The 17,640-nt window shown below is 53.1% G+C and overlaps 7 protein-coding genes across 7 annotated transcripts; 2 read left to right on the top strand and 5 right to left on the bottom strand.

Annotated features, from left to right (window-relative positions):
• Positions 1 to 459: 459 nt before the first annotated feature.
• PV07_06724 (uncharacterized protein) lies at positions 460 to 2,091 on the bottom strand. The gene has a single exon (XM_016393733.1). It carries the CDS (start codon positions 1,199 to 1,201, stop codon positions 806 to 808), a length of 396 nt encoding a protein of 131 aa, XP_016247152.1. The 5' UTR covers positions 1,202 to 2,091; the 3' UTR covers positions 460 to 805.
• A 174-nt stretch (positions 2,092 to 2,265) lies between these two features.
• PV07_06723 (uncharacterized protein) lies at positions 2,266 to 4,002 on the top strand. The gene is made up of 3 exons (XM_016393732.1): positions 2,266 to 2,435; positions 2,632 to 2,758; positions 2,864 to 4,002. The coding sequence occupies exons 1-3, from the start codon at positions 2,351 to 2,353 to the stop codon at positions 3,177 to 3,179; spliced, it is 528 nt and encodes a 175-aa protein (XP_016247151.1). The 5' UTR covers positions 2,266 to 2,350; the 3' UTR covers positions 3,180 to 4,002.
• A 1,337-nt stretch (positions 4,003 to 5,339) lies between these two features.
• On the bottom strand, positions 5,340 to 7,749 carry PV07_06722 (uncharacterized protein). The gene is made up of 3 exons (XM_016393731.1): positions 7,343 to 7,749; positions 6,978 to 7,272; positions 5,340 to 6,920 (listed from the first exon to the last, which is right to left on the bottom strand). Exons 1-3 carry the CDS (start codon positions 7,520 to 7,522, stop codon positions 5,620 to 5,622), a joined length of 1,776 nt encoding a protein of 591 aa, XP_016247150.1. The 5' UTR covers positions 7,523 to 7,749; the 3' UTR covers positions 5,340 to 5,619.
• A 707-nt stretch (positions 7,750 to 8,456) lies between these two features.
• Positions 8,457 to 11,480, bottom strand: PV07_06721 (uncharacterized protein). Its single transcript, XM_016393730.1, has 2 exons — positions 10,186 to 11,480; positions 8,457 to 10,127 (listed from the first exon to the last, which is right to left on the bottom strand). The coding sequence occupies exon 1, from the start codon at positions 11,331 to 11,333 to the stop codon at positions 10,299 to 10,301; it is 1,035 nt and encodes a 344-aa protein (XP_016247149.1). The 5' UTR covers positions 11,334 to 11,480; the 3' UTR covers positions 8,457 to 10,127; positions 10,186 to 10,298.
• Positions 11,481 to 11,598: 118 nt separating this feature from the next.
• PV07_06720 (40S ribosomal protein S30) lies at positions 11,599 to 12,590 on the bottom strand. Its single transcript, XM_016393729.1, has 3 exons — positions 12,451 to 12,590; positions 12,223 to 12,327; positions 11,599 to 12,163 (listed from the first exon to the last, which is right to left on the bottom strand). The coding sequence occupies exons 1-3, from the start codon at positions 12,508 to 12,510 to the stop codon at positions 12,140 to 12,142; spliced, it is 189 nt and encodes a 62-aa protein (XP_016247148.1). The 5' UTR covers positions 12,511 to 12,590; the 3' UTR covers positions 11,599 to 12,139.
• Positions 12,591 to 12,717: 127 nt separating this feature from the next.
• On the bottom strand, positions 12,718 to 14,842 carry PV07_06719 (uncharacterized protein). Its single transcript, XM_016393728.1, has 2 exons — positions 14,704 to 14,842; positions 12,718 to 14,649 (listed from the first exon to the last, which is right to left on the bottom strand). Exons 1-2 carry the CDS (start codon positions 14,717 to 14,719, stop codon positions 12,920 to 12,922), a joined length of 1,746 nt encoding a protein of 581 aa, XP_016247147.1. The 5' UTR covers positions 14,720 to 14,842; the 3' UTR covers positions 12,718 to 12,919.
• A 134-nt stretch (positions 14,843 to 14,976) lies between these two features.
• On the top strand, positions 14,977 to 16,853 carry PV07_06718 (uncharacterized protein). Its single transcript, XM_016393727.1, has 5 exons — positions 14,977 to 15,168; positions 15,232 to 15,558; positions 15,606 to 15,731; positions 15,787 to 15,831; positions 15,880 to 16,853. Exons 1-5 carry the CDS (start codon positions 15,166 to 15,168, stop codon positions 15,886 to 15,888), a joined length of 510 nt encoding a protein of 169 aa, XP_016247146.1. The 5' UTR covers positions 14,977 to 15,165; the 3' UTR covers positions 15,889 to 16,853.
• Positions 16,854 to 17,640: the final 787 nt, after the last annotated feature.

Genomic DNA, 17,640 nt, shown 5'->3' with positions numbered 1-17,640 from the left:
TGTTTTCAGTGCTTCGAGGCACGTGAAAGTCTCTCTCGGTCGAGTGGTTAAGGCGCTTGGAGCCGCCCAGCAACTGCAAATGTCATCCGCCTTCGGGATTGCAGCCCACCCTCGAAAAGCCTCAAGGCTCTCGGTCGAGAAAACACCCCCCAGCCCACCGACGGGACTTGAGTACCGTGAACGGCATCGGCGGCGTTGCAAGCTTTTGTCATGCAAGAACAATGGCTTCGTTTATAGTTCAGCTACTCTCAGGCCTCTTCAAGCCTGGGATGGCAGAGTACCTCGCACCACTCATAGGGACTACGAGAACTGCCGAACTTTGCGATGAATGAATCAAGAACACCAAATGAGTATTAGGTTGATAGAGTAAGCCCGCGACCAATCAGTGAGGCCAGCGATTGTTGTTCAGATCCAAATTATCACCAGGCAAAAAGGTTCAAGCTAGAAGAGGATTGATGTGTCCGTCATTAGATGACCAATACCATGCTGTCGAATAAATACTATGCTTTCGATTGTAGGTGCACAAGAAACCACCTCACACTACCGCAACAGAAGCTCTTTCGACCAGTGGACAAAGAAGAGGTGAAAGGAGTCTTGCAAACATGACAACAGCAAGATCTCTAGGGTTGAAGCTTTGGAACGAAGCAAGTGCTGCACCATTTAAACGTACACAAATAATTCAGTTGGGGTATCAATCGTACATCCTGAGGCTCCCGCTCCTCCCTCCATATGCCAATCCACCATCATCCTTCGAGACTGATATTAACTAGCCACATATGCCTGACACGTTCTGTGTTCCCTTCATTCATGGATGTGGAAGCCAGCCAACGCTCCGGCGCAAGGAGCTGAATCTGTCCTTCTTGGCGACAGCTTCGGCAGCAGTTTCAACGTCGACGCTTTCTCTTGGTTGCTCAACCGGAGCGGGGGTGGCGTAGGTACCTTCTGTCTCTGGGGTAGTGGTAGCAGCAGCGTCGGCTTCGGGCGCAGCCACCGAGTTTTTCCTGGACTCGAGTCCTTCAGTGACAACGCTGTGGCGTCTGGTAGATTTGCTCTCCCGACGTCCGTCGCGAGTGAAGTGCTTGCGATAAAATTCCGAGTGCTTGATGAGCCATGGTTCAAGCCAGGATTCGGCAGCGTAAGGGCGATTGCCAGTGCCGGCGGGCTGGTCCATAAGCACTTGTCCGTTGAATCCTTCGGCCATTGTGATTGATTAAGCTTTTTTCCCTTTTGATTCTTTGCAGGGTTCTCGTGGTAGAGATGTGGGTGTAGAAGGCGGGTTTGATGTGGCACACCGCTTCTCTTATGGGCTCTTATGAGGATCGACTAGATGGAGTTCTGTTGGAGGTAGATGTGAACACTGAAATGCCGGAATGGCAGGCCGTTTCAGGCGAACAACCACCCTCTACTTATGCACTCATGCTGACGGCCATCATGCACGAGCTCACACCCAAGGAATATCGCAATGACGTCTTTATTCCTTGGATGGATAGTCAAATCGCTCACTTACTTCAGCCGCGGACGATTTCGTTGCCGCGACTGCGTAGACTCAGAGTCTGGGGAAGCGTCAGCACCCGAGGGAACGGACCAGTCGGGTTGCCACGAAGATCAGCGTATGAGGCTGTTGGGCAAGGCTGCGGCCCGAGGGCGCTCCCATTTGTCTGTCTCATCGCGTGGTCGGTGGCTTGGTGCTGGGGCCTTAAGCGCAGCGGAAGTGGTCGGAAGGATAAACGCTGCTTGGAATGTCCAGCTTATGCTATAACGGTGCGATGCGACACAATACGAAGGCGAGCTAAATCCCGCAGCACCTCTGTTGCTCAAGTGTCCATCTCTTTTCTGTGTCTGGCATTCAGGCTGTTGTAGAGTGTCTACTCTCACTTGCGGCCCAAGATTGAGGGGTTTGCAAATGTCATCTCGAAGGTTCACACGGTGTCAGGCATTCAGCTCCAACACACACCGCTGGTGGTTGTTATCGTCAGCAAGTCTGGCGTAATCCATGGGGCGGCAATGTTGGAGACGATGACTTAGGCAGCAGCATAAAAGTCGCGCACTGACCGTCATCCTTGGTGGACTCGTGCTGTCTGGGGGTCCAGGATGTCGAACGAAGCGAGGCTCGAGTCTGAAGCGGCCGAGCACAAAAGTAATGCCGCTCTTTGACGTCATTTATTGTCGCCGCCCTGATGCCCTATCTGGCGCTTTACCTATTTCGGAAGCACTCAACTTTTCCCTCGGCCGGAGAGTATGGCTTCACACATTCTTCCCACTTACATCTAGCCCATTTCGGTCCCTTATTCAGTTCTCTTGTCTTAGGGCGCACCTCTGTTGGGCCCCTCTCGTGTGTGAGCCTCTGCAGATGTCGGACAACGGCGCCGTTCTCCAGGGAGATCAGCCCCTCCTCAGGACGACTGGCCTTGTGCTTGTCATGAACACAGCAAAGGGTAGGTCTCAATAGAAAATCAATTGCGTGGCTCGGCCACTCGTGTAAGTGAATCACGAGTTTGCTTCCCCATATCGGTCTCCACGACCCGCTCTCCGTGCAAACGAGGGTCTACGGAGCACATTGCGAACACCCCCCAACCTCCCAAAAAGCCACCTCGAGTTGATCCTAACATATCTCCTTCTTGTTATTCCTAGGCCGAGGCGTCTTCGCGACCCAGGATATCCCACGTGGTACAGTAGTGGAGGTCAGCCCGGTACTGATATTCACAGAGGAGGAGGTTGAGAAACACACGCAACACACCTGCCTTCAGCACTATACCTAGTAAGCCTCGATCCTTCAGCCATGCTGTCAGCGATACACCGACCGTCTGGACCCCTTGTTCATATGTGGCCAAGCGGTATACTTATTGTAGTCACTCATTCGCAGCTACTGGCCGTCTGAATCAGGCCGTACCATGACCCAAGCCCTTGCGCTGGGACTTGGATCGATGTTCAACCACTCAACGCGGGATCAAAACGTGGGCTGGAAGCGTAACACTGAGACCGAAGTCATTGTCTACATTGCACTCCGTGATATCAAGGCCGGAGAGGAACTGTGCATCTCGTACGGAAGCGTGCGGCTCTGGTTCGAGGATGTGGATGCCAACGCCAACGGCGAAGATATCGGAGTTGACGAGAACGACACCGGAGGTGAGACACTGGCTGAATTGGAGTTGAGCGGTTTGGGGAAGATGGATCTCTAGGCTTTTGAACCAGTCATCATCACAGAGGAGGGACGTCTGAGGCAACTGAAAACCCTACCCGAGGTGGCATGCTGCACGATGGTGAGGATTCAATCCCATTACCGCCGCACGAGGATCCCGCTATGTCCCACCATCTCGAGACGAAACCGTACTACCAAGTCGGCTATCGACCGACCATCCCTCAGCAAGGAGACTTTCGCGGAACCATGAACAACACATCGCCGTCCAGCTCAGACAACGACAGTCGGCTGAGGAAGACGAAAGCTAGAGCCACGTGGTACTAAGATCTGGCTTCCGCCCCTCACAAAAGTCAACGGCGCCCTTGGTCCGTTTATTGGGGGGAGGGGGGGTCAGCCTGATTCAGATCTTACTGTGTGTCCCTAACGTTATCTTGGTTTATCCGGCGGACCAACATTCCCTCCGCGTGGCCCGCTTGGGGACATTCCCTCCTGTCCTTTTGTCCCGGCTTTTCACAGTTGCGCAGTGCTCGCCAGCGGAAAAACGTGCCACAGCCAAACCTGTCTCGGAGGTCGGGCGCTATTAATCTTCACAGATGAATAGCCTCGGAATACTTGGGGCCGGACCCAATACAACCAGCGCCAACGACCAGCACCGCTCAATCACTGACTCAACGACCTCCAGATCGAGAGACCCTAAACAAAACGACATCCCTCGGCAATGTCTGACTGCGGCTTGGGGGCGGGACACGGGTATCTAGTAGTAGTACCATCATCCCAAGAGGGTATTTGACAACGCACTGCCTTTTCAATCGACCACCTGATTAGTTAACAATCCACCTCTTCGCAGCTTCATTCTATCTGCTCCTGCATGGCGCGCTGTTACTAGGCAATGTTTTACTATTGCTGCTCTTTTTTTTTGTTCCTTCTCCACGAATTCTCCTGTCTTCATTCACCTCCCCTTCCCGTCCTGCAAGCTGGCCCATCTTCGTCTCCTGGCGTCTGACATTTCTTCTCTTCGGTACTTGCTGACCTCTCTTTCCATTCCGTTCTCTTGAGCCTCACCTCTAGCCCGAGACCAAAGAAACGACGAATGCCCCCCTATTTCCTGACGCGAATCCAAGCTCATAGCCTCGTCCCGGTGAATGCAGCGATGGATCACCACTCCGGCGACTGAAGTACAGTACATTCGGAGCAGAATCGAATCCCCCCTTGCTTATTTGCTTGACTATCTCCTTGCCCGCTCAACCTCTGGCACAGTCTGAAGTTGAAGTCGAAAAACACCAGCACGACAGATCAAAGCACAGAGAACGACAGCGGGAGCAGACACAGTGCACCCGCGGCCCAAGACCTCAAGAACCACGGCACAGGCGAAACCACGCAACAACCACCGCGGCCATCGACCTCCCGCTCAACGCGGTCCACGCGAATGCGAAAATGCGAATACGTCTGTTCTCTCCCACCGGGTATCCTCTCCCCGGACTTATTAACCAATGCCCTCGGCGCGAGGCATGTGGCATTTTTCACCGCCGGGCCCCGAACCAATCATGACGCATGCCTCGGGTTGTTCGCTCTCAGCCTAGTAGTGACCCGTGGCAAGGACCCGGCCAGCCAGCCAGACTGCCAGCCAGCCAGCGCGGTCCAGCCCTATCTCGATGGAGTTGGACAAGCGAAGAGAGAGGAAAATGCGGGGGATAGTACACACCTCGTAGAGAGGATGGAGCCTGTTCCTCTGGTGCAGATCCGGTGAGTTCTGTAGGTCCACCCACGAGGTATATGGGGACAAAATCGCCCCGTTCCCTGCCCCTGTTCACATATTGCCACCTATCTCTTCCCCTGCAAGGTTCGCGTATACTCGGTACAACAATACTAATAAAATGTTCTCTTTTCCAAAAACAGAAACCCCGAGGCGCTCGGCAGCAGGGGCCTGCCAAAAAGATTGCGGGGGAATCCCAACCAAGACACGAGCGAGTCTAAGCTGGGCGGGATGAATACGAGCAAACCAGCTCGAAACCTACCGAACGCTTCTGGGCCTCTCCTCTTGACACGGCTGGACTCTCTGCAGCCAAGGCTAGTAGTCTGGGGTCAAGGACACGGGGCGGTCTAGAAAAGCTGGTCCTCTTTTACTGTCCCCCCCGCTCGTTTCTTCCAACTTTCTCTACTTTCTCCCAAAGGTGGCCAGCTTCACGGGAATACTGAAGGACACAGCTGAACGAGACATTGATCCATTGGTGGATGTTCTTATATATTTATGCCAGTCTATGTCTACCCACTGACAGTCTGACCTTCGAAGGGTCACACGATGATCCCCAGCCCGGGTAAGAGGCCAAGAGCTGGAAGTGGTGGTGGCGCTCTCGCGGCAATGCCAAACGAGCGCATCAAAACGTTCTCGGCTCCCTCCAGGATCATTGCTGGAGCTCTTTCACCGACAGCAGATCTCCTGGCGACCATTCTCCTCGTCGACGACAAAGCTACATCGCAGCTTAGTGCATGACGACGGCGACGTGGTCGTCCATATACTTGTCGATATTTCCCAAGAAGACACTGGCCAAGATCGAAATCGACCCGAAGGCGATACTCGTCAAATATACGTACTTGTACGACTCCGCATAGGCGACTTGGCCGGCCACCACGACCATTTCATAGGCAGTGTCGTTGCCGGCAATTCCAGGGATTGTCTTGAGGAGAGGCAACAGACTGGCTGCAGTGTATTCGATGGCCTCGCCGATGTAGCTCGTGTTGGTGATGCCGAGCTCGAGAGCCATGGTGCCACCGATGTACTTTGTGGCGTTGGGGACAAACTTGTTGAGGAAGACGTTATAGTACACGGTGTAGCCGATGCAGCCACCAATCACACGGATTGACAGGGTAAGAGCGGCAACCGTGGCGATGATGTCGTCCGGGCAGATGATCGTGGTTATGATCGATGCAGGAACAACGATACCGCCGATGCCGAGACCGGCCAGAATCAGTAGGCCCCAGAGGGTGTTCAGGTTGTCTCGAGTGGCGACGGCAAGCGCACCGCAACCGGCTGTCATAAGCACTGACGAGATGATCATCAACTCGCGATTGTGGCCTCGGAAGACGGAAAGCAGCCATAGCACGACGCAGGCGCCAGTGAGAATGCTGAAGCCGATCGGGATTCCTCGAACACCAACTCCCACCGGATCGTGACCGTAGACATTGAAGGCCTGGGTGGGCCAGAACATGATGACGGAGAAGAAGTTGGCTCCCGAGATGGCGGTGATGATCAAGGTGAGCGTGAGGATTCTGGCTTCTTTCTTCATTCTTGACGGGAACATTGGGAATTTGGCGAACTTGATCTCCCAGATCGGGAACGCAATCAGCAGGAAAAATCCGCCGATAATCAGAGGTGCCAGGACGTGCGCGGAGTGCCATGGGTATTGGTAGCCGCCCCATTGCAGACCGGCCAGGAACAGGATCATCCCGGTGATGGAGAGGAACCCACCCACGAAATCGATCTCGTCAATAATCTCCTTCTTGGTGAGACCGCGGGAGTTTGGTCGAGCCGGAGGGAAATAGAAGACCAAGGTGCCGACGAAGCCGACACATGCCCAGAGGCCGCAGAGAAGGGTGCAATATCGCCAGCCAGCGTGCGAGGCGATCAACTGACCCCAGAGGACGGATGGGCAGAAGGGGATGATGGTGAAGACGAGGATGGAGACATATTTTCCTCGTTTGCGGGTTGGAGCGAGCTCGGCCGTGACGGCGAGGGAGGTAAGCTCACAGATACCAGCCCCGATTCCGGAGAAAGTCATGCCCACTGAGAGGAGGATCCATGGTCAGAATTCTGGTATGGTTTGTGGACGATGATACTTACTGATGAACACGCCCATGCTGTGCGCTGTACCGCAAATGATCATGGCAACGATGAGCAACCCCGAACCTCCCAGTGCCACCCAACGTCTTCCAACGAGATCGGAAATCGACCCAACGAAGGGGCAGATGGCGGCCAAAGCCAGAAGGTAAGCCAGGACGAACCAAATCCATCGGTCGACACCACCAATATCGGCATAGATGTATGGCGGGACACCACCGAGGATGTACACAGGGATTTGGGAGCCAGTCCACAAGAAAGCCATGGCGACCAAGCTGAGGGCTCTCGGAACGGTCATCTAAATAAAGCAGGGCCCGTCAGTATTGACAAAGGTTGTTGCCGCGATGCGAAGATGGAAATGCACTCACCGGCGGCTCGTGGTCATGGTCTTCATCGTCACCATACGTCCGCAGACCATCTTTCTCATAGTACCCAGGATGGCCTGGTACTTTCTCGTTGGTATGGATTTGCTCGACATGGGAGGAGGGGTCCTTGTCGTTGATGGGCGAAGGCACGTTGTCGCTTGAGCTGTCTTCCTGAGCAGTCATGATGGGCAACGTAAAGAGGCAGGCGAGGTAGAAGGCAATGAGGGATTGCGCAGGGCGGGAAACACCAGACAGGGAGGTGAAAAGAAGCCGGGGGTTAAGAGAGGAGATGGGGAAGAGAAGGATTGATGTAGTCGGCGAGCGAGAGATGGATCAGGACGGTCGACTCGGAACATGTGTTCACCACGGGGGCTCTTTCACACTGATGCTTCATGCGCTTCTCCGACGACCTATTTTCACTTATCTCGAGGTGGTAGGAGATTGATGGTTGGGGGGTTGGCTGCCGTGGGCGAGACCCCTGCGGGGACCGGGGGAGAGTGGGTGGCCACAGCATGGAGTATGGAGCAGAAACATTTGAGTCAGGTCAAAGTCCTGTGGCTAACTGTGGTGAGTGACCGGGGAGGTTACCAATCTCAACACTAGAAAGGACGGTGGGGGGGTGTGGAGGGCTCGTGGAATGGAGTGTCCTCCGTACCTAGAGGTGGGCCGGTGGGAGGGTGGAACAATGCGAGGACATGCGGAACACGCATCCATTATTGATGGGATGATGATACGCGATGGGGCGCAGTGCCGGCAAGATTGGCAGTTGGTCGAATGGTGAGAACGACGAGACCTGGGTCGCCTTGATTCGACTTGACTTTGGCTTCCTAACTCGACGGAGACGCCAAATCCGATGGGAGGCGTTTGCCACTTTATCCATCCCAGGGCGTGACAAGAAAAGGTCACACCCAAGCAGCGGAAGAAAGAGGAAAGGAGGATCGTTAGTCACAAGGCGTTACTGCAAGACTAGCGGTAGCTTAGTTGTTGACGCAGGATGAATCAGATGGAACAGGAATCAAAGGGCCAGGAGTCGACACCGAGAATTGATGGGCACCCCGGGTAGGGAAGTATGAATGGCCAGAGCGAAAAGACAAAGGAGGAAAAAAGGCAATTTTCTTCTGTACTGTATTATTGTTCTCAAGAGAGAGAACGAGAGAGTGAGTGTGCGCAGGGAGCGATTCGATGAGTGGCTCTAGGCATTCTTCCGTGGAAGGGAAAAAAAGGTCCCATTTCGTTTCTCTCTTCCCCATCATGTCACCCTCGTTCCCCCAGCCTGCGTTCTGTTATCTCCCAACACCTGGACTCGGTTCCCCCCGGAGAAGGTCGACTAGCCCAGCTCGCTGCTTCATCGCGCTCTCTCTGACATGTCGGGAGGATCGTGAGCATCCATCGGCAATCGGTGTGGTCCGTTTAGGCTTTCTCAGGAATGCGTGTGCACAATCCATTTCACAGGCACCGAGGGGGAGAATACGAGGGCAAGTCCTCGTTTTTTTCGGGGCCCCCAAAGTCGGGCTGCAAGCATTGGAGCTAACTAAGACACACCAAAGGCAGTTGTTTGCGCCGCCAGTCGTGCGGGACGCGGGGGTGTGCCAGAGCAAGAGATGGAGGTGGCGCTTGGATAGTTGGCATGCAGCCCCTGGCCTCGGAAATGGCAACCCTTCGCAGCTGTCGGATCGCATCAAACTCGTCCTACCCAGCCCACTCGGTGTCTTTCGCGGACCGCAATCCATGTATCATCGACTCGGTCACCCTCCACAAACCACCCCGACATCGTGAAAAAGAATGCTGGGGTATGGAGGATTGGTAGGCGAGCACAACTCGAAGGATTCACGAGAGTGGGACACTACGGGCCAAAAACGAGCCACTGGCCCACTTCTCCGCAAAAATTGAGTCTGGAGGTGACAAAAGGTGGCAAGCAGTGGCCTGCTCCCGACCTGCATCACGGACAAACATCCAAATTGGTTCAAAAGTCGGTAAAGCCATACCTGACACTGCCAGGAGATAGCCGGCCAGATACCGAGGCTCCTCCTGTACGAGACGAACATGCGTCGTAGAGGATGCAATGGCGCCCGATTGCGCGCTTGAACAACACTCCAGAGTCCTGGTCAACCTCTCGACATGCCCTCACAATACCTCCCTTGAAACGATGACTGCTTGTTTCTGCTCGTCGTTGATCATTACGGACGCTCTCAAAAACACCTGTACCTCTTCCTCACCCCACCAACAAGCATGAATCCTTTGTCCTATTCGTAAAATGGTCAAAGAATCTCAGTTGCCGACTCTCAGCGCGCCTCGGTATTTTGCATGCACGTCGACACTTTTCACCCATTTGAGGGGATAGCCGAAACTCTCGCCGTGCGATCGCCTAATCTGGGCACCAGTCCGGTCGTTCGCCACGCTCCTTTGCACGATCCAAATTCCGTTGGCACTTCTAGCCTTATTCAAAATGCAGGGAGCGACAGTGATTGACGGGTTAGGCGTATTGTGGCTGCTTTCTTGGTCCCTAGTCTGGCCATCCCACGTGTCGACATCATCGAATCGTCCCTTGCACCATCGCCTGCTGCAACCGATGGCGGTGATCGAAAATGAACAGGGCTTTAGTCTGCCATTCTGGGCAAGGGGACCTTGTCATGACTCGCAAGCAATAGCACAGGGAATAATTGCCCCAACTTTATGCTTGCTCGGATCGCTGGACAACCGACACTCCGTGAAACATATTTTGGTGGTGTGAATGAAAGTAGTTCGGAAACTCTGGACGACTTCGTTGACCGTAGAGGGCGGGAAAAGACTGTTCCAACAATAAGCCAAGATATCGAATAATGTGGTCGTAGACAGCAAGTGCTTACCTGCGTTCCTAGTGTCCAATTTTCGCCGTGAGACTTGAGTTGTCGGTCGACGAAGGCGGAAGACGGTCCACAACTTTGATACCCGGGAGATGATGCGCCTCAGTCATTTGCGCTCAGTCGATCTTTTTCGAGGCTACGTGCCCCTCGGGCTCTGCCATTCCCTCTTCACTCTTGGACTGCACGAGTCGAACCTGTACGTTGGCCACCGCATGCAACTCATCAATAGACGGCAATTCGATCGTGAGCAACTCAGGCGTAATCCTGGGAGGAGCCTCGATCCTCACAACCATGGGCAATATCTGCAGATGCGTCGTCTCTGGAGCTGGATTCGATTCCAACTGCGCAGGCGGGACAATCACAGCATATATCTCTCCAGGCCGCATAGGTCTCTTGAAATCAATGGAAATCGTCTGCTGGTCCCGGCTTCCGAACTTTTTGTAGAAGTTGTGAATCTGTCGTTGAATTCCCTCCTCAATCAGAGTTACAATCATGCCGCCGTGGATTGTGTCCGGCCAACCCTCGATGCCAAAACCCAGAAAACAAACCATGATGGTAAATTCCTGAGTCGGGTGCTTGAATGTCTTCACGCTCACTCCTTGCGTTCCCTGAAGTGTCTCCGCCACGAGGTGTAGCCCTCTATTCTCCAGCTCGTTGCCCGCCCCGCTGTGAGCAGCGTAGTAGTTCTCTTCTATCCAATTTGCCTGTCGCAGCGAATCGACCAACGGGTGGAGTTCCATCGCGTCGAGGATCTCGTCGTAGAGTTCTTGTTCCGCGGGAGAACCAGGCTCGAAGGGGGGCTGTAGGTACTCCCATGTTATCAGCGCCGTCCCGGCGGTGACACCCAAAGATGCGAAAAGGACAGCCCAAAAGACGGATCGGCTAAAGCTCCTTAAGAGCGAGATGCCACCGGTTCTCGATGTGGGAGGGACATTCTGTATGCTCGGTATGTATGGTTGGCCATGTGTGTAGGGTGTCGAGTCGGGAACGGGCATTTGGCCAGGAGTCTGGAAGTATTCTTTGTGAGGGCCATGGTGGTCGTGCTGGGCTCGCCAGCTATTCAACGAGCCTGAGCGAGAGAGCTGGGAGAGCTTGTCCTTGGTGACCGCGCGCTGTACTCGGCGAAGCAGGACAGGCCGAAGCGCCTGCATCGAGAGGATTTGTAGTGAGCTTACGCCCGCGAGGAGCTGGAGCGAGTAGAGATTAGGGCAAAAAACGACAATTTACTAATTGACGAGATTGGAACCCAGAACTTTATATCGCAGCTTTGGAGAAGGCTGCGGAAAAGTCAACTGCAGGGGAAACATTGGGTGTTGCGCATTCGCAAGTTGCGCCTTCGTCCTTGGCGGCGAGGATTCTCGTGCCAGCGACAATGTCCAACTGACCATGCTGCCAGTCCCACTCATCTATCTCAAGGTAAAAGGCAGTTCTTTGGCGAGACTCAGGATGTCCATTTATAGCCGTGGCCACCAAAGATAATCTACTTGGAAGCGTTCCGTTTCAAACGAAAGGATTCACTACAGGGGTCGCCATATCGCATCTTCCGGGCTCGGATTCGGGGGACCGTTGATGCGAGAATGCGCCCATCATGCGCGACGACAATTTGAAAGACCGGAAAGTAAGAGCAAGGAGCGCGGGTTCATGACAAGTATTTTGATAGTTTGTCGAAATGTACCAGCCCATCTCAAAAACGCCTCTTATTGATCATCACCATGGCCAACTATCCCATCTTCAAGCCGGAGCATTTGTTTTCTCCCGGCTCTAGGGAATCTATGCATTGATCCACGTGTAATGCAACTCAAAACTTCCGCGTGACAGTATGCCTTCATTTGTGCCATCCCACCGCGATTGGTACCTCCGTTTTCAGTATCACTTCTGCGCTGTACATGGCACCATGGTCGTCCTTCATCGTTCGGCAACTGCTTTGACTATCACTGCATCGCAGAGAGACTGGCGTTTATGATGTCGGGTTGGGGTTCATCTGAAGAATCATCAGCATTTTACTATTCCCAAGCGATTCCTATTGTAATGTATCCATACCTTTCTCTTGCCACCTGTCATCGTCACGTTGACGAACCGTCTGGTGTATGTAATTCTCTTCTTCGCGCGGCCCTTGGGCGTCTTCTTCTTTTCTTGCTTCTCAACCTGTACAGAAGAGTGTGAGTCCGAGATCCATCATTTGCTGCCTGACGAAAAGCTTCATGGATCATAACAGTGGCCGATGGTGACATTGCGGTGCTTGTGAAATTGTTTCTCGATCCCACTCACCTTGGGAGTTTGAGACTTGACTTTGCCGGCACGGGCAAGGGATCCGTGAACTTTACCCATGATTGCGAGTCGATTTCAGTCGAGTTGATGGATGAATTGCTGGATTTCGGGCGCAGGTTACAAGATGGACGTTGATGGGATGATGGCAAAGTGCAGTTCCGTGGTGGTGGATTTGAAGTTTCCAACTGGTGGGCGCCAAGAATTCGCCCAAACAGGCAAGAGGCAACTTTCCAGCACGTGAGTCAGAAATGTCGAAGTATTTCGAATGGGCCATCCGCTGCCTTGAGAAGCATAATTATGAATCAGTCTTCGGATCGTGCTATACTATTGTGCCACGGAGGGGAATGTCCTCGGTGATTCGTTCAATGTCTCTCGGCGCTGGCAGTCTATGTCTAAGTATGCTCTGTTGTCTTTAAGCCCAACACGCTGCTGATGCTCATTATCAGAAAATGTCAAGAGTCCGAAACGCTCACGACTCATCCTCGATCTCATCCTTGGTCGGTAGGTCAATAGCTCGGTAGAGCAAAATCAGGGCAGAAGCGCTTTCGCCGCCACCTGAAAGAGTCATGATCCTATCCGACTCGACCTCGCTGACTTTGTCGTCGTTGAACCACCACCATTTGCCATCCTCTTCTCTGCGCTTGCCCCCAGGTGCTTTGGGATCGTCTACCAGCCTGCCTTGCTTCTTGACAAAACTGGTGTAGTGGCCGCTGTCAGCGCTTGCGCCTTGGTGAGTAATGACACCCCTGAGCTCGTACAAGCCCGATTTGTTCGACCCTTCATCTGCTGCAAGCTCTGGATCAATGAGAGTAAACAGTTCTTTCTTGGCTTGCTTGATGGATGCAGCTCGTTCGGCCTCGTACTCTGCATCCGTCTTGTACACATCCATTTCGCCACCCTCTTGCTCCTTTTTCTTTCCTTCCTCCTTCTCCTTTTGTTCGCGGAGCTTTGCAATTGGAGCAGCCTCTACACCCTTCATCGCTTCATCATGCTTTCGATCTTCTTCCTGCTTGTGAGCCAGCTTCTGTCGCTTTCTGGCCCGCTCGACGTCCTGCTCGTCCTTGCGGATGTCGCGAACCTTGTCACGAACCGGAATCAGTCGCTTCCTCAGATCCTCTGTGCAAAACTCCACGATGTCAAGTTCTTCTGGAAAGGTGACTTTTCTCATGATTTTGGTTTTCTTCTGTATGTCTCTTCTCCAGAAGAATCGCACAAAGTGTACCGTCAGGTACTTAGGAAGCCGGGAGATTCGGGAAGTCTTGATGTATTTTGCATCCCGATCAAGTGTTGGTGAGTGTTTCTCGATATCTTCTGTCAAAGCGGCGAGGATGCCGTCCCGAAGATGATTTATCGATTGGTCAATATGACAGTCTAGTTTCAGGAAAGGGTCATCAGACTCCACGACAGGCTCGCTGTCTCCAACTTCTGGAGGAGGTGCGAGCGAGGAATGGAAAGAACCGGCCATGTATCGATCAATGAATGCGATGTCTTTCTGTTCTTGAGTGCTTTTGTCCGTAATCTTGAGCTTCTGTCTCAACTGGTGAACAATTTGTGACCAAGCCTCCTCAGCATCTTGCTGGGCGTAGCCCTGTCCGTTCTTTGCTTTCTGGGCAAACTGAGGATAAACATTACGCAGAGCGTTCAAAAACATCATGGGGGGAAATCCTTCCTGTGTCTCCGACATGTGTTTGTATAGATCTCGCAGCTGAGCAGTCAGGTCGTTGGCGGAGCTGAGTCCACCAAGACCGAGTCGGCTGAGATCTTGGAGACTCGTACCCGCGCCCGTATCGGCCTTGTAGATCTTCAACGAGTCTTGCATTTCAGGTATGCTCCGGAGAACTTGCAGAGTGGAGTTCAAATAGCACGTGTTGCCGAGATTCTGAAGTCCAGCTGGAGTGGCACCTTCTTGAGCGGCAGCTTCAGCTTCAGTCATGTCCTCGACGAATTTTGGCTTTTCCGCGGGAGCAGTGACTGCACTACTTTCGCCAGAAGCAGTGCCGAGCATTGTGAAGATCTGGCCAGGTTTTGCATTGAGCTTAGATAGCTCGGTGTCATCCTTTAGCTTTCCTCCCTTGATCAGAACGGACTGTCGCTCAGGTTCGACACCGGTGAGAGAGAAGAGTTGGAATTTGAGCATCTCGCCATTTGCCGAGGGGTCGAGGTCGACATTGTACTTCTTGCCCTGGTGCTTGATGACAACTGGATGTTGTTAGCAACTGCGTCTCTTTTGCAGGAATGTCAGAGAAAACTTACCAGGAATGGTCGCCATAGTGTTGATCTGTTCTGCGAGACAACGGACAAGAGTGACACGAGGAGTCTTGTGCAAGAGAATGGGAGGACAAGTAGAGGAAAACAAATGCTTGGAAATTGTTAGAAGGCGGCGAAATATGCAAGGCTCGACAGGCACAAAACAGCACGTCACCCGATCCCCGCCAAACAAGCCCATGCCAAGCCTGGCTGCCGCAGGTGAGCGCAGGAGAGCGCAGGGACACCCGCCGCGACTGCGGATGACGGATCTTGCGGGCAGTTCCCCTCCACAGAGAATCTTCAGTCATTCAACCTGAGTCGAAAGCGACAACCTCTCTTCTACAATTGCATAGCGAAGAACTAAAGAGCACGCTGGATACCAGTCTTGATTTCAAATCCATTCTAGTGTCCATGTGCCGGTGAACCCTTTGCTCTCCTCCCCATCCCAGCTGAGTGAGCGCATTGAAGATGGTATGCCTGCTGCTATCCTCACTCCGTATCTGGCCTGTACAATTTGCTGACGGCTGAGCCCAGTCCCAATCATTGCGCCCTTATCTTCAATGTGTGCGCTCCTCTCTGACGGCTGCTCTTTCTCTCTCAAACTTCGCTTCTCAAGCCTCAGAAAGACACAATGTCCCCGAGATCGAGGCAGCTAGTTCGCCAGAAGTCCTGCTGAACCCTCTCACAATCGCCCGAAATGAGAACGAGAAGGTTCTATTAGAACCCAGCGTGAACAGTGTGCGAGTGAGCATCAGAATAAAGCAGGCAGACGAGATTGAGAATATCCTTGTCCACAAGTTCACGCGTTTCCTTACTCAGCGTGCCGAGTCCTTCTTCATTCTACGACGGAAGCCAGTCAAAGTGGGTAGTATCAGTATCGCCAATGGTTGGATTCTGACAAGCTGCAGGGTTACGATATCTCGTTTTTGATCACAAACACTCACACGGAAGAAATGCTCAAGCATAAGTTGGTGGATTTCATCATCCAGTTCATGGAGGAAGTCGACAAGGAAATCTCGGAGATGAAGCTCTTCGTAAGTTATAGACGCCTGGGCTTACTTTATGGGCGTCTACTGATCCAGTCTGTAGCTGAACGCCAGAGCTCGCTTTGTGGCTGAATCATTCTTGACTCCGGTAAGCCCCTGAAGTTGCCAGGCCGTAGCCAATGTTGACACAATGCAGTTCGACTAGATTTGAGGTGTTTGACAACATAAAAGTACAAGAGCCGCAGATCATGCTCGAGTGGTGGTATTGGCGGGCCTCACTACAGGTCCAGTCATTTTGGCTGAGCCTACACAAGGCTGCGGATAAATCACGACCCCTGAGATCATGTGACTACGAGCCAACGACATGCCAATCACGCAGAATACTTGGAGCAGCATGGGGTTGACGATGGGCCATGTCGAATGATGGACAATGGACCGGTGGCAAATGTCATGGCTCCCATCATTCTGTTCTCTACAGAGGTTGAATGCAAAGTCCATTGTTCGGCAGTCATCTTGTCTCACGTGCCAACGTTCTATTAGGGCCATTCAAAATGTTTTGTGATCATTAGACTGAGACAGTCCCCCCAGAAATACAGGTCGGACTCTGAGGAACGCCAGCTCGTTCGCCCCCTCGCCATCTCTGCATTGAAGATGGAGCGCTACAACAGACGGCGAAACCCCCGCTGGCGACCACCCGAGTCAACAACGCGGTCCACATACGACCGGCACTATCTCCAGATTTCCCCCGGGCGGTCTGGCGGACGCCAAGCTAGTTCTCTCAATTGTATGGGGAGACAGACAAGTGAGGCCAGAATTTGGCCTTTTGGATGCCCTGAATCAATATCACGGACTCGCCGCCTTCGACTATTCACCGAATCTGGCGGCGCACGGGAAACAGGGCTGTCGTTCTGGTTTTTTTGAGTGCAGCGTCTGATCTCTCACTTTTGCGTTCGACTGGTGTTTTGCGTGCCCAAGGATTTCTCGGTCTCTGCCTCGTCTCCTTCTACTTAAACTGCCTCCTCTTCTCCCTCGCGTTGCTGTTGTTGTTGTTTCCTCTTTCATCACTTCCACCTTTCTTCCTTTCCTTCCTTCATCTCTCTCTCTTGATGTGTTTGACGTTACTTTGAGGATTGTCTGTCACCATGGAAGGCCAGCCGGGGTTCAGCTCTGTGCCGAGTGACGAGCAACAGGGCTACCTCCCATCCTCCTCCGGCCATGTGCGGATTCCCTATCCCTCGATAGGACCACTTGCGCCGCCTCCGCCTCCCCCCGTCAACTTCCACCCAGGCATTCATCATCTTCCTCCCCAGCAACCTGTCGGCGGGATCAACCTGAACGGTCCGGCGATGGCTGCCATGAACGGAGTCATGCCAACAGCGCCACTCTTGCCCATGCCGGCACCTTCAGTCCCCAACTTCTACCTCCCCAACAACGATCCCTTCGCTGCTGCTGCTGCCGCAGGTGTTGTGTACACTCCTGCTCCGCCTGTTCGCGTCATGGCAGATGCTCCAGTGCCCTTTGATCCAAGCACGCCGCCGCCATTCGCCGATCGGGCTCAGATGCAGTTCCCCAGACGTCATGGCGTCCTCAAGATCACGAATGTAAGTTCCGGCTCCCTTGTCATTCCGAGATCTCTTGTGGGACTGGCATTTTGCAACATCTTTTGAGCAACGCGTCACCTGCCTGTCACTTTTGTGTCATGCTGCCACTTTGAGTTGAATGGGAGATCCCATCTCACACTTCAGATCAACTGGCAGCAATCTGTTGCGAGCTCACAAAGTCTTTGTTGATGTTGTTATTCTTCATGCCCCTCCAAAAGCCTCATTCTTGATCTTTGATTTCGTTGCCCCAAGAGACTCCTGCTAACAATGCCAAACTCGGCCAGATCCCATACACCATCAGCATCCCCGAAATGCAGCAGTTTGTCTGCAAGTACATCCCTCAGAACCACCTGATC

This window comes from Cladophialophora immunda, assembly GCF_000835495.1.
Source record: "Cladophialophora immunda strain CBS 83496 unplaced genomic scaffold supercont1.4, whole genome shotgun sequence".
NCBI lineage: Eukaryota > Fungi > Ascomycota > Eurotiomycetes > Chaetothyriales > Herpotrichiellaceae > Cladophialophora > Cladophialophora immunda.
The sequence above is the reverse complement of the archived record's forward strand: the minus strand, read 5'-3'. Positions and strand labels throughout refer to the sequence as shown.

What these genes read in the sequence shown, in the direction of transcription:
- PV07_06720 (XM_016393729.1), bottom strand. Translation starts at nt 12,510, where the DNA reads ATGGGTAAAGTTCACGGATCCCTTGCCCGTGCCGGCAAAGTCAAGTCT. An exon ending in TCAAGTCTCAAACTCCCAAG is followed by an intron (nt 12,328 to 12,450) that starts GTGAGTGGGATC and finishes TCTTCTGTACAG; the next exon opens with GTTGAGAAGCAAGAAAAGAA. An exon ending in TGACAGGTGGCAAGAGAAAG is followed by an intron (nt 12,164 to 12,222) that starts GTATGGATACAT and finishes ATGATTCTTCAG; the next exon opens with ATGAACCCCAACCCGACATC.
- PV07_06718 (XM_016393727.1), top strand. An exon ending in TACGACGGAAGCCAGTCAAA is followed by an intron (nt 15,559 to 15,605) that starts GTGGGTAGTATC and finishes GACAAGCTGCAG; the next exon opens with GGTTACGATATCTCGTTTTT. An exon ending in TCTCGGAGATGAAGCTCTTC is followed by an intron (nt 15,732 to 15,786) that starts GTAAGTTATAGA and finishes TCCAGTCTGTAG; the next exon opens with CTGAACGCCAGAGCTCGCTT.
- PV07_06723 (XM_016393732.1), top strand. Translation starts at nt 2,351, where the DNA reads ATGTCGGACAACGGCGCCGTTCTCCAGGGAGATCAGCCCCTCCTCAGG. An exon ending in TGTCATGAACACAGCAAAGG is followed by an intron (nt 2,436 to 2,631) that starts GTAGGTCTCAAT and finishes TGTTATTCCTAG; the next exon opens with GCCGAGGCGTCTTCGCGACC. An exon ending in TGCCTTCAGCACTATACCTA is followed by an intron (nt 2,759 to 2,863) that starts GTAAGCCTCGAT and finishes ACTCATTCGCAG; the next exon opens with CTACTGGCCGTCTGAATCAG.
- PV07_06722 (XM_016393731.1), bottom strand. Translation starts at nt 7,522, where the DNA reads ATGACTGCTCAGGAAGACAGCTCAAGCGACAACGTGCCTTCGCCCATC. An exon ending in ACCATGACCACGAGCCGCCG is followed by an intron (nt 7,273 to 7,342) that starts GTGAGTGCATTT and finishes TGCTTTATTTAG; the next exon opens with ATGACCGTTCCGAGAGCCCT. An exon ending in CAGCATGGGCGTGTTCATCA is followed by an intron (nt 6,921 to 6,977) that starts GTAAGTATCATC and finishes TCCTCCTCTCAG; the next exon opens with TGGGCATGACTTTCTCCGGA.
- PV07_06724 (XM_016393733.1), bottom strand. Translation starts at nt 1,201, where the DNA reads ATGGCCGAAGGATTCAACGGACAAGTGCTTATGGACCAGCCCGCCGGC.
- PV07_06721 (XM_016393730.1), bottom strand. Translation starts at nt 11,333, where the DNA reads ATGCAGGCGCTTCGGCCTGTCCTGCTTCGCCGAGTACAGCGCGCGGTC.